Source organism: Camponotus vicinus, unplaced genomic scaffold (genome assembly GCF_025532165.1).
Source record: "Camponotus vicinus isolate PSW18456_S1 unplaced genomic scaffold, iyCamVici1.0 SCAF_9, whole genome shotgun sequence".
Taxonomy (NCBI): Eukaryota; Metazoa; Arthropoda; class Insecta; order Hymenoptera; family Formicidae; genus Camponotus; species Camponotus vicinus.
Genome location: NW_028141981.1, coordinates 388,149 through 402,428, shown reverse-complemented (window position 1 = coordinate 402,428; position 14,280 = coordinate 388,149). Strand labels below are relative to the sequence as shown.

General features: G+C 30.7%; 2 protein-coding genes across 2 annotated transcripts; one reads left to right on the top strand and one right to left on the bottom strand.

Moving 5' to 3' along the window:
• The first annotated feature begins 2,289 nt into the window (after positions 1-2,289).
• Ppan (Brix domain-containing protein peter pan) lies at positions 2,290-4,284 on the top strand. The gene is made up of 6 exons (XM_083108929.1): positions 2,290-2,449; positions 2,661-2,941; positions 3,022-3,232; positions 3,302-3,628; positions 3,707-4,037; positions 4,135-4,284. The coding sequence occupies exons 1-6, from the start codon at positions 2,435-2,437 to the stop codon at positions 4,221-4,223; spliced, it is 1,254 nt and encodes a 417-aa protein (XP_082965055.1). The 5' UTR covers positions 2,290-2,434; the 3' UTR covers positions 4,224-4,284.
• Positions 4,122-14,143, bottom strand: LOC145977169 (uncharacterized). The gene is made up of 10 exons (XM_083108924.1): positions 13,849-14,143; positions 13,037-13,271; positions 12,469-12,703; positions 12,032-12,363; positions 11,831-11,948; positions 11,345-11,642; positions 11,058-11,265; positions 5,279-10,967; positions 5,002-5,172; positions 4,122-4,798 (listed from the first exon to the last, which is right to left on the bottom strand). The coding sequence occupies exons 1-10, from the start codon at positions 14,000-14,002 to the stop codon at positions 4,661-4,663; spliced, it is 7,578 nt and encodes a 2,525-aa protein (XP_082965050.1). The 5' UTR covers positions 14,003-14,143; the 3' UTR covers positions 4,122-4,660.
• Between the last annotated feature and the right edge of the window lie 137 nt (positions 14,144-14,280).

Genomic DNA, 14,280 nt, shown 5'->3' with positions numbered 1-14,280 from the left:
TGCGGAAAAGTTGTAAACATGCGGCGTAAAAAGCCGCTCTCTCAATTGAGCGAATAAACAGTTAGGCGCGTTTTTCTTCGAGAAGAGGGAGGCAGGGGTGATGTTCCAGAAGCAAATAAAATATTAATAAAATGCATTTGTAACGTTGCAACATTCGGCATCGAAGCACGAGATTTATTCTCCAGCTAACAAGATATATAATTAATTTTCTTAAACGAATGAGAATTCTTTGGCGCGTCGAGTTACATTATTATTCGAATAACATCGTTAAAATAATTCTAGGACAATGAGACCTTGGTCGTAAAACAATTAAACTTTCGAAAAGAGTCAAATAGCTACATATACTTAATAATACTGACTGTGGGATGTGCGAATACAGATTTATGACTCGTTCGTAGTCAAGGGGTATAATATTACCGTGATAAAAATCGCATGGAGGAGGAGGAGGGAGGGCCCAGACACGCGTTAGATAGATAAGGATCCCCGTGAAGCAGCCGTGAACTTTGCACCGTGAGAGGAGTTCGCTTTGCTTAACGAGCCGCGCCGAAGATTCCCGCGCTTCGAGACAATGAAGTACGTTGCGTGCATATCCCTCTCCTCTCCCCTTCCCCCTTTCCCTCGCATGGTATTCATAATACAGTGAGAAGGGAAGTCACGTGTTATCGTGATTTATTATTGCGCGGCTGCGCTTAATCCGACCCTCAAAGTCTAAGATTAATTTTTTTTTACTAGAGCTTGCTACACATTAATTAGTGGTTACTTCATAGCACTGTAATTCCTTTAAATGAAAATCCTTATATTTGACTTTATACCGAACGTTTGCTAAGTTGAGTATTTTTGATCATTTTCGTTTCATTGTCACATTGAGAATATTTTATTTTGTATAAAATTATTTTGTTATTTTTTTATCTCTACTGTATTGTACTAAAAAAAATTATATATATTTTACCATATTAATGTAAAAATAAGAATGAGAGTAATACTAATAGAGTTTCTCTGGTGGATAATATTTTTTGTAAACCTTTAGTTCTAGACTGATGACATGTGAGAAATTATAATGTTGAATAAAAAATATAAAAAAATTTGTAGCGTTTTCGAATGTCACCGCCAAATTTCTTCCTCGTATCTAAAGTATGCATGTGCAGCAGAGAAATTATACATGTCGCAGACATAAAACATTATACCATATATTTTTTATATACATTAGACTTACAGATTCGATGATAAAAATAAAACGTTGTTCTTTTCGATATATGTATTCTCTATAAAAGTTGTCAAACTTATCAGCAGAATGTATTTCGGCGAGAGATTCGAAACGGAGTGAAGTAAATTACGAAAACAGATATTTAAATTCAGAGACCAATTTCTCACTATTAGAAGCATATGATTTGAAGGAAGTAGCATAAACTCTCCAAGATGGCGCGAATTACAAAATATAATATTTTTCATATAGTTATATGATAATTTCGAATAGAGATTAATTGATGAATTGACAGCAATTTAGAAATGATATAAAAGCGTTAAATAAGTATATCTAAAATCTCTATTTTAAAAAAGTATATAATCAATGTGAGGTTTACGTAATTGAAACACATGATAATTATTTAACAAGTTGGTTAAGATAAAATTTGAAATATTGATTATATTTGTTTTATCCAGATTTTTCGAAAATAATAAATGCGTAATAAAAGATTGAGTGACAGCTGTCATTTTTTCTTACCTAAAACATCCAAGAAAGCACGCGCTATTGATCTATCAACAGAATATTGAGAAAAAATATTTCGATAAAACGACCTGAAGCAGCTGCTAATTCAAATTTTAAAAATTAAATTTCTGAGCTCTGACAGGTTGACGATATTGGACAAATATGATGAAAGAAATAGCACGAATTACAATCGGCGTCAACTTTTAAAATACCTGTACAAAAAATAAATATATGGAAAACATATAGTGCAAAAAGAAAAATAATTAAGAGAATAACGTTAAAAAAAACACATTTATTTATATATAATAAATTATATTATTGCCTTTTTGACTATAATTTTTATCATAAAATGTCTTTTTCTTAATTACATTTCTCAACAAGCGACATAGAGGACACAGTGTATCATTTCATCCTTGTTGGTTGCCGAATGTAAACAAGGCTGAAAGATTCACTGTAGCCACATTCAGCGGTCTCAACAGTTGGACAACATTACTAGATTTTCCGATGTAATTCGACGTTGATTGGTCGGATCTGAAAGTAGAAACCAATCATGTTCGATTGCTATTTAGCAGTTGAGTTCGCTGAATGCGGCCATTATGCCCTCTGTGTCGTTTGCTTAAAAACGTTCATTATTGGCTCTCGTGCTAAAAGCGATATTTAACCTAATTTAACCTAACTGTACTACACAACTTGGTTGATTGACACTTTCTAATAAAAAAAGAAGAAAAAATGGGTCATAAAAAGGTATTTTTTCGTTATTTTTGCCAAATATCATTATATAATTAATATAAATATCTCATAATTTAATAATGTTCAGTAAAAACATTGATAAACATTTATTGAACATTGATGTATAGGTTATATATCTAACAATGATTATGTATTCAAAAGAATAATTTGTTAATGTATTAAGGATAGTTTGGAATTTTTTTATTAACATATGATTTTTATATAGGGTCGATGCGTTAAGCGAAATAAACAAATAAATGTAGGGGAAAAGGAAGAATTAGTGCGAGCACCTCATTCTTTTGTATTTCATCGTGGCTTACCAGGAGATCACATTATCGAGCTTACTAAAGATTTTCGCAGAGTTATGGAACCTTTTACAGCTTCATCTTTAAAGATACGGAAGAAAAATACTATTAAAGATTTTGTTTCTGTTGCGGGTATTTTTCATATCAGTCATATATGTATATTTACAAAGACAGAGCTAGGAATGTACCTCAAGCTTTGCAGGTACTTTATTTATTTTTTTATAAATTTTATTGATAATTCTCTATAATTCAAAATAATATAATTATTAATTATTGTTATAGATTGCCCAGAGGGCCTACCCTTACTTTTAAAATACATGATTTCTCCCTAGCACGAGATGTAATATCTATGTTAAAGAAGCAGATGGTGTATGAGGAGGCCTATAAAAATGCTCCATTGGTGATTTTAAATAATTTTAGTGGAGAAGGCATGCAATTGAAACTTATAGCCTCTACATTTCAAAACATGTTTCCAACTATAAACTTAACCACTGTAAGTATCGTAAAGCACAACTAATGAAAAAGAACCAGTTTGTTATTTAGATGATAAATATTTTTACAGATTAATTTGAGCACAATTCGTCGTTGTGTATGTCTAAATTACAATACGACATCGAAAACAATTGACTTTAGACATTACGCGATCAAGATTGTACCTACAGGTTTATCAAGAGGTGTTAAAAAATTAGTGCAAGCAAAAGTACCAAATTTATCCAAATGTCAAGATATCTCAGACTTTTTAACAAAACCGACCATGTCTGAAAGTGAGGCGGAAGATGATGAAACTAGTCATGTTACATTACCGCAAAAATTATCTTCAAGGGGGAATCATGCCAATTCTAAAAGTGCAATTAGATTATATGAATTGGGACCGAGAATAACGCTACAGGTTAGATAATTAATCAAAACTAGTACAATAAATTGATATATTTTTAAGCAAAATATTAACTGTCTAAATCTGTTTTAGTTAATCAAAGTGGAAAATGGACTTCTCGATGGTGAAATACTTTTCCATGAGTTTGTACATAAAACAGAAGAAGAAATACTTGCGATAAGGAAAAAGAGAGAAAAGAAGCAGAAATTGAAGGAAAAGAGAAGGAAAATACAAGAGGAAAATAAAAGAAAGAAAGAAATACAGAAACAAGAACACAAAGAAAAATCGCTCAAAGGAATTCAGAAAAAAAGAGAAAACGACATGCTGTTACAAAAAATCGCAAAAGAATCTGCTGAAGAGAGTAAATTGGAAGATGATGATGTACAGTATTATCGCGAAGAAGTAGGAGAAGAACCTGACAAAGGTAATATTGAATGCTAATATTTTGTAGATATATTTAAGATAAGATATATTTTAAGATATATTTAACTCAATTGTGATGTAATGATATTTTATTTCAGATCTGTTTCAAACAAAAATTGGTACAAAGAGACCACAGAAGCACATCATAAAATACAAATCAAAGAAAATAAAACTTGATAAGTCATAAAATAAAATAAATGTGCGTGAACTAATAATTGAAAATAAATTACTTTGTACATCCTTTCATACATCACGTTTTGATAAAGTTAATCTTAATTATTTTATATCACAGATGTTGTACTATATTCAAAAATGTAAATGTTGGTAAAAAAATATATTATATAAAATCGAAGTATTATATTGTTGTATAAAGTATAAAATAATTAATCTATTTTATATCTATTTTATATCATTACAAAAATATATCATATTATTATATAGATGCAATATTTACATTTTATATAATATAGTTTTAAATTCTATCTTAGTAAGTTTAAATTTTAATTATCCTTTCATTAAAACAATATAAATAAACTATAAAGCATAATATTTTAATTAGCTAATACTATTTCAAGAGAAAAATTTTGTCAAATATATGGCAATACAAGATACGAATCCTTGTAATCATGAATTTTTAGATTGCAATAATATTTCGTACTCCGTTATTTGTTTCTCAAGTTCCTTTATGGTTTTCGATCGAGAACGACAGATATCCTTCATGAACTGTTTTTCCTTTTCTAATTTCGTTATTCTTATTTCATCCTGCATAAAAATAAATTTTATTATTATGTAAAAATTATGACAATCATATAGCCAATAAAACTTGAATGACGAAATAAAATTGAAAACATTTTACACACAATTATATATACATATTTCTTTACGCTTATTTTCTGACATTGGTATAAATATATTTATGATATTGATTATTTTTCTAACTCTCTAAGGCATTGATGTATACTTACTTCGATTATGCCACTGCTCATACCGCAAAATCGTAATATATGATCTGGCATTGTCTGACACATCTGATCTCTCCTATTTATAAGTCTGTGCTTGCATACATCGCATTCTTTTGCACTTGTACGCAACATGGCAATCTGAAGTCGTTTAATCTCTGCTTTAAGTTCGTTATTCTGTGCAAAAAAATAGTACAATTTATAAAACAAATTATGATCAAATCTATATAGTTCACAAAATAATCAAAATAATAATTATAATTATTGAAATACAATAAAGTACCTTATTTTTATATGCTGATAGATGTTCCTGCAATTCTTTACACTTGGCCTGATAAGGAAAACTTCCACTTCGTATCTGCAGCTCCAATGTCGCTATTTTTCCGTTCTTCGATACAACTTCCATTTGCAATTCACGTATCTTATTTTTCAACGCTGTGCAATTACAATCATCATTGTGAGATTTAACTTTTTCAGAAGATACATCTGTTCCTTGCATGAATTGCGATTGAATTTTATTCTCGAGAGCTTCAATCTTCTTTTGTAACTCGTCATTTTCGATGCGACATGACCAAAGCTGGTCTTCAAGCTGTGCATTTTCAACATTGTGCTCACAAATAACTCGTGCTAATTCGTCCGATTCTTGGTCAAGTTCCTTATTCTTTTCAGTCAATTCCTTTATCTTACTAATATAATCCTCGATTTCTTTGTTCTTTTGATCCAATTCAACTTTTATCGCCTCTAATTCTAAGGCAATTTTGTTTTTCTCCTGTAATAAAATATCGTATTTTTCACAAGTTGCGTACGTGTCGTTATATTTGGACCTATACGACGATAATGTCTCTTTTAATTCTTGATTATCCTTACATACAACATCATATTGACTATTTAGAGTAATTAATTGCTTCATCAACTCGGCTTTGGCATCTTGTAACTCTGTTATCCGATTACTAGCACCATCCAAATTATTTCGCAAAGATCTATTCAAGTCCTTCAGTTCTTCCATTTGTTCCTCCGCTTGAATCTTACTCGTACTATTTCTGACTCTTTTCTCTAATGTAATACATTTATGTTGCACTGTCGCATAATCATCTTTCAAGGTATTTATTTCTTCCGTCAAAGTAGCGTTCTTCTTATCTAATTCGACTATTTGTTTCTTCAATTCGATGTTCTTCAATTCCTCGAAATTTAATTTATCCTTAATCGCATCCATATCTTTCTTGTTTTCCATCTTCAGTGTCTCAATCTCCATTCTGTATTGCTCCATATTGGCTTTTCGTTCGCCAGTTTGTTGTTTCAGGAATGCATTCTCCGACTCAATCATCTCCAATTTAACTTTATACTCCATAAGATCGTCACATTTAGTTTTTAAAAGTTCCGTAATTTCTTCGATACGCAAGTTTTTCTTTTCCAGTTCACAATTCAGATCGTTGTAAATTTCCGTGAGCTGTTCCAATTCCATCTGCATTTTATTTATAATTTGATTACTTTTCATTAATTCGTTGTTTTTCAGATCGATAATGTTCTTCAGTTGCTCTTGATTAGCTTCGAGACCTTCGATGTTGCCTGTCAATTCCATATTTTTCGTTTTAAATGATTCTATTGTACACGCGAGCTCTTCTATTCGTTTAGTATATGCTTCCTTCTCCGATTTCAGCCTCATCTGAAATTCGGTTTCTTTATTCCTGATTGCTTCTTGCGCTTGTCTCTCCCGTTTTTGAGCAATATTAATGGCTTCTTCATTCACTGTGTCCATCTTGGAATATTTATTAAACTCAATATGTATATTATTGAGATCCATCTCGAGCAGGCTAATCTTTTCTTTCAACATATCTCGATCACGATTATTATCTTCTAAAAGTTGCTCCAAACGCGTAACTTCTTTTTGCAATTTATTAGATACAGTTTCTCGTTGAGATAAATCTCCTTGAAGTTTTTCTATATCACTCTCCAATTCTTTCACCCACAATATCGTACGTTTCTCTGTGTCCACGCTCTGCTGTTTGTCTTCTTCGAGTTTTTGCTTTTCTTTATTAAAGTTATCTTGCATAGTCTTCACTATCTCCTTCTCTTTCACCATGATTGTTTGTAAAAACATCTGAAATAACTCGTCCACCGATTTATCCAGGAATTCCTCAGCATCAACTTTCGGTTTAAGATACTCAATCTCTTTAATAATATTTTTAGAAATATTATTTAATACATTCTTGAGTTTTTTGTTATCTTCGGCTAACGTTTTATCTTGCTGAGATTTGGATTCGTACTCGTTTCTCATCGTCTCGAATTTATTTTCTATGTCGCGCAATTTAATTAATTCTTGTTTTAAATAATCGTTTTCCGAAGTGTATTTATTTATTTTTTCGTTTAATACTGTAAATCTACTTTCCGATTCTTTACAATAATCAGCAAATTCTTGTGAAACAGTTGCTTTAGAATTAGTCAATTCCGCATTCATTGATCTTAATGATTCCAATTTCTTCTCATATGCCTGCTGCAAAAGGTTGTTGCTATTAAGCTCTTCTTTCTCTCTTTTTGTTAAATCTAACTCATGTTGTAAACAGGAGAGGCTTTGACGTAATTCATTTATTGTTTGTTCTTTCTCTGCCTTATCCGCTTTCAGATATTCCGTTTCAGTTTCAACAATGAGCTTTGCATCCTCAATTTCTTTACATCTCACAGAATATTCCTGCAACTTTTTAGTCATATCCCTTATTTCATTTTCAAGGATGTCTGTTTTTCCTAAATACAATAATTCATTTTCTGACATCTTTTGCATTAACTGTTCGTTAGTAATTTTCAATGATTTAATTTCATCCACTAGAGAATCTTTTTCATTAATAAATTTGCTAAGATTTTTTTTTAGTTTTGCAGTTTCTTCTTTTATTTTCTCAAAATCATTTTGTAAATGGCTTATATCTTTTGCCATATTTTCTAGTCTCGAAGTTTTGCTTGGTGATTTCTTAACACTAGTATTTATATTATGAACATTCGGCGAATCTGTAACACTGCTATTTTGTAATTCTTCGACTTCACTACATTTTTCTTTATACAAATCCGATAATTTATCGTGATCCTCTTTCAAAGTTTGTAATTCGTTATTTAGAGATTGAAGTTTTTCTTCAACATAACTCACATTCATGTTTTCTAGAAAACTGGCATTAAGAGATGAATTACATATGCTTACATTTACGTCCTCCTTAGCTTTTAGAATAAGCGAATCGCTCTTTGCAACTTCACGGTTAAACTTTCTTTGCGATTCTTCTAATTTGTGAGTGAGAGCTTTCACTTTGAGTTTCAGCATTCTATGATTTTCAGTCATTTCTTGTAGATGAGCGCACTGAGCACAAGCGCCTAATTTTAAATCGCTGAGCTTTCTATTGAGAACCGTAAGACGATTAACTTCCTCTTGCAGGTGTGAAATTGTTGTTTCGACATTATCATCTCTTATAGATTTGTCCATTGTATCGTCCGTTAAAGTATTATTAAATAACGTTGATTGCAAGGTATTATTGCAAGAATTAATTTTTCGCACATTATCCAAATCTTCCATAGTCTCCATTAACTGATTAGACATTTTCGAATTCTCTTTAGTTAATATTTTTATACTAGCTTTTAGCTCCACTTGTTCGGTTTTTAACAAAGTATTCTCCATTCTCAATTGTTCCTCATCATCATTATCAATGTTTTCTTCACGTTTTAATAATAATTCTAATTTATTTTTTAAATTATCACATTCTTCTTTTAATCCATCATTTTCTTCGATTTTATCCATTAGATCAATCGAAAGTTCATTGTTTTCAACTGTTAATTGTTCGTGTTTTGCCATAAGATCAGTTAATTTATCCTTATACATACAATCGTGTTCGTATAAAAGTGATTTACTCTCTTTTAATATTTCAAGCTCTTTCATTGTATCTGTGACATTAGATAATAATTCTGAATTTTTTATTGTAAGTGCGCTAATTTGTTCTTCATATTTGAGAATTATCTGCTCTTCATTTGAGTTTGCTTCGGGTATTCTTGAGCGTAAGGTTTCCATCTGTTCATTGAGAATTGCCAAATTATTTTGTAATTCGAGTTTTTCATCCATTATTTTCGAGTTTCGCGCATAAAGATCGTCAATCGTTTGTTGCAATTGAATAGTCGATTTTTCGGCGCATTCTTTTTCTGCTGACAATTTATCCGCCAATTCACTATTTTCTTTTGTTAATAAATAAATAGTTCCCTGTAAGTTTTCTATATCCGTCTTTAAACTTTGCACAGCATGTTTTATTTCTAATTCAGTTTTCAAAACGAGATCTGACGATAATTTAGCACTATCATCTAAGGAAGTCTTCGTAGTTGAAAAATCCTCCATAATCCAAGAATCATTATTACTTAAATTATCATCTAATACCGATCTTGTTGATGTTTGTTCTTTCAACTGTGCATTCTCTTTCTGTATATTTTGAATAATATCCTGTAAGTCACTTATGCGGCTTTTTAAATGATTAATTTCATTATCGTTTTTTTTCAAGTCCTCGATACATTCCTTTTGCTCGTCAATGGTTTTCTGCGCTTCCACCTGTTGTATGTTTAATTCCACTTTCGTTGAGTTATTATCTAACTCTGTTTTCAATTTTTCTTGCAATTCGGAAATAATATATTCTTTATCTAAACTATCAGGATCGCATATATTTGTTTCATATTCATTTAATTTGTTTTTCAATGAACTGTTCTGTAATTCAGCTTCTTTCAATTTTTCTTTCAATCCAATAACTATATTTTCAAATTCATTTTTTTCAACTGCAAGATCTTCAATCTGTTTCTCTAAATCACTCATTTTTTGTACATATAATTCTTGTTGATTTTTCATTGAACTATTCATTAGTTCCATCTCTTTCAATTTATCTTTTAATTCGCAATTGATTTGTTCAGATTCCATTTTTTCTTTTACATCCTGAATTTGGTTATCCAAATATAATTTATGTGCATCTCGTTGATCTTCGTCATTTTTATCTTCCATTGTGTTATTTTTTACTTCTGCCTCTATTAATTGCTCTTGCAATTCATCAATGTTAAGTTTAAATTTATTATTCTCGGAAACAAGTTGTTCAATTTGCTTCTCTTGCTTTTGAAATTTCTGAATTTCCACTTGTTTATTTAATTTATCTTGCATTGATAAATTGACTTCTTCCGCTTCCTTCAATTTATTTTGCAGTTCACAAATGGTATGTTCAAACATATTTTTTTCAGATGTAAAATTATTAATGCGTTCTTCTAAATCTTGAAAGTGTTGTTGCTGCTTGTCCACTTCATCTTTCTTGCATAATTCTATTTCTGTTAACTTATTTTGAAGATCTGTTACTTTATGTTGCAATTCATTATTTTTTAATGTAATAGTGGTAACTTGATTTTCTAATTCTACCTGCTGCACATTATCATTTTGCGATGAACGTTGTTCAAATGATTTTTCTAAATTTATATTCTGTATAGTTAATTTATCTTCTAATATAATGTTGCGTTGTTCAGCCTCATTTAGCTTTTTTCGTAATTCGGAAGCGACATGTTCATATCCATCTTTTTCCGCTATAAGAAGATCTATCTGTTTTTGTAATTCTGGAATGTTTTTCACCTTAATTTCTTGTGCAGATAATTGTGCGATTTTCTTTTCCAGACTTGGTATTTTTTGTAGTTCTGCTGCTTGTAAATTTAATTTTTCTTCTGCTGAAATGTAACGCGATTCAGCAGCGGTTAATTTTTTGCGAAGTTCAGATGCTATATGTTCAAAATTTTCCTTATCAGATGCTATATTTTCGATTTGTTTTTCTAATATTGAAAATTTTGCAAGTTTTTCTTTTATTTCCGAAGAATGATCTTCAATAAATAGCTGCTTCTCTAAAGTTGTAAATTCTTGAAGTTGTGAATATTCTTCCATCAAGATATGGATTCTTTCCCGTAATGTTTTCTTTGGTGTATCAGGGGACAGATTACTATTTATAAGTAAGAGAGAGCGATTAAACTAAAAAACTATAAATTATAAATTTATATCAAACAAATTAAATATTTCTTATTATTATTACCTTTCAGTTTGTATAGCTGTATCAATTTTCTCAGATAAAGTGTCACAATTATAATCCATAATCGGCGATTTATGAATAATTACATCATCTGTAAATTTTACACGATTGCGCTTTCGATATATGAGAAAGGTATCTTCATCGCTTTCCTCACAATCTTCTTCATTATTCATAAGTTCTAATTCAAAATCGGCAAGAGCTATTTGGGATGCTGTAAGAATAATATAGTTTTAAATTTTTAATTTTTTAAAATATTTTGTTTGCATCATACAAAAGTTGACAAAACCTACATGTATCCATAATATCAGCCGTTTTGTTGGGCAATTTGAAAGGTGACACTTCTTTGATTGGTGACAAATTTGCGCATGTTTGAAATGAATTTAGTCTATGTCCAGCAGTGCCACACCAGGTCTGTCTTCTTTTTTCTTTACATTTGAATGATTCAGAGTTGTTGCGATTATCGCCATGAACTATCCGAGTTTGTAACAATCTAATTCGTTCTTCCAGATTTTTATTAATACGATCCTTTTCTTGTATTTTAGATTCCATTTCTTCAAAATCGGTCGATCGAGTTAGTTGTTTCATTCTCTGAAAAAATTCGTTACATTAAGTTAAAATCTTTAATCATTTATTTTTATCTTTTATTTTTATAATTTGTATAGAGAATGAAAACATAGAGATTTGTATCTAAAAGTTGTTGAGAAATATCATCATAACTTTCTATATTTTTTATATAATAAAGCAAAAAAGATTTTCAGACATTTATAATAATGTACCTCTAATTCTGTATGTAATATATCTATCTGTCTTGCATAACGTTTCAAAAGTACTCCATCTGACATAACTTCATTCAGTTCAGGCTTATTTTTTATATTTCTGGCTCTAGATGCGAATCTGTTCATTGAAATTAAATAGAAAATATTTAATATACATTGCACAACATGCTTACAAGTTATTTAAGAAACAAAAATACTAACGACAATGTACAGTGAGTTTCGTCCAGAGCAGCTGGCGTTACTGCACATATTATTGCAGTCATTGCATTACCACCTAGAGATGCTTGCAATAACCTTGTTAGTTTACTGTCACGAAAATTTATAAATTTTTGACAGTCTTGCGACTCGCTCAACTGTTTTATCACTAATGCCAATGTAGACAGAGACAAGTTAATATGACGACCCTCCTTAAAACGTTCTCCAGTAGCTCCTGTTTGTCTTGCTCTCTCTGAACCAGCAAGATCTACCATATTTAATTGTGATACTTGTATCGCACCATCTGCGCCGGCACTAGCTTCTCGACTCTCAATTGTCTACAACAGCATACAATTTTATTAAAACTTTTACACCAACAATATACATTATATAAATATATCTGATAATATTAAAAAAATTTATATATAAATTGGCATTCTTACGATTCTGAATATTGTGTGGCTCCTGCTACTTCGCTCATTCATGTTTGTTTCACCTATTCTTCTGTGTTTGTTACCTTTATTCATTATAGATAAAACATTCTCTGGACAATTTGTCACTTCTTCTTTACACTTTACAAACACTTGACCATTTATGTCTTCATGTATTTTTAAATCTAATGAACCTTTACTTAAAAGATCATTGACCCTTTCATTGTAAATTTCTAGGTAAGATACTCTAAAAAATTTATAAAGTAAATATAAAAAGTGCTATCTTTTCATCATCATAACAATTTACAGACAACAAAAAATTCCTTTTCAGCTCAAATAGGTAGACTTTAAAAAACTATTTTCATCTTAATAAACATGTCAAGGAAATAAAATAATTTAAAGTGTTAGAGCAACTGTCTAAAAATTTCAATTTCTCAATGTTCTACCATTTTGCTATATAAATAAGAAAAATTTGAGCAAACATATTTTGCTATGATAATATAACCTGTAAAAATTAAAAGGCTATCCCACTTTGAATAAGAATGTAAGAAAAAATATATATATATACATATATATGAACCTCAATAAAAACTCGCGTCCAGAAGTATTAGCTATAGCATCAAACATATGTTCGATAGCCAAAGGTATTATACCAGGTTCCTCCAGGGTACCCATCATGGTATATGTTTTGCCGGAACTTGTCTGTCCATAAGCAAATATTGTGCCATTAAATCCATTTACAGCAGCATCAACGATAGGCCTTACAATATTATCAAACACATCGTTGTTACTGGCGTTTGTGTCAAAAATATGATCTGCAAGATTAACAATAATGAGTCAACTTAAATAAGAGATTTGGCGAATCAAGGATACAAAACGATAAGAACTGTTTTATCTATGCAAATTATAAGTTCAACGTGACAATCGATAAATTAAAGAAAAACAGATGTTTTTCTTTATTGCATTCCATGTTACATTTTCTGTATCTAAAATAAAATAGATATATATATACAGATTTCTTCTTCTTATTTTAAATACTGCTTAAAGAGGATCCACTTATTGCAGCCAGTTGGTACTGCAAATTTGTAGGTTGATGTATGTGATTGATTGATGTTGATTTGTAGATTGTAGAATTAGAAAGGCTAAGAGATTTCATAGGAAATCGAATCAAATAATAAACAGTGAAATGGGTGATCCCGTTAAAAGACGATATATACAACTTGATACATATTCAAATATTGTAAAAAAAAAGAAGACGAAAATGATGCAGAAAGTATAACTAGAAAACATCCAACCTAATACATTGACGCATTATAAAATTATATTCGATAGTCGAATAAGCAGATATGTTTCGGACATGTACTTCGTATGGCAATTTTTCAAGTTTCGTACCAAATTGAAATCCACTATCGCCTCGCTTCTTGAATTCCGCATCGGTGGCTACGATGGTGTTTCCTTGAACTGTCCATTGTATCGGCAGATTTTCGTCTTCTTCTCGTTTGATGAGCGGTCTGACTTTAATAGCCACTTTAACGCTGTCCGACATTACGAGTATCTTTATTTTGTTTAATGAAAGCCACAGGTCTTACTACCGCACTCGAAAAACACGTACACTCGTTAACACGCGCGTCATCGATTATCTTCGGTGGAACACGTTGACGTTGAACGCTCGTTAAACTTTGTTCAAATTCAAAATATGCTTCGCGCATGCGCGCAGACCGTCATCTGACTGCGGCTGTCTTTAAATAGTTTAAATCGTAGCGCGATAATAAATTGAATAGTCGCGTATGCACCAATATTCACGGAAAACCTGAATCGACCAAT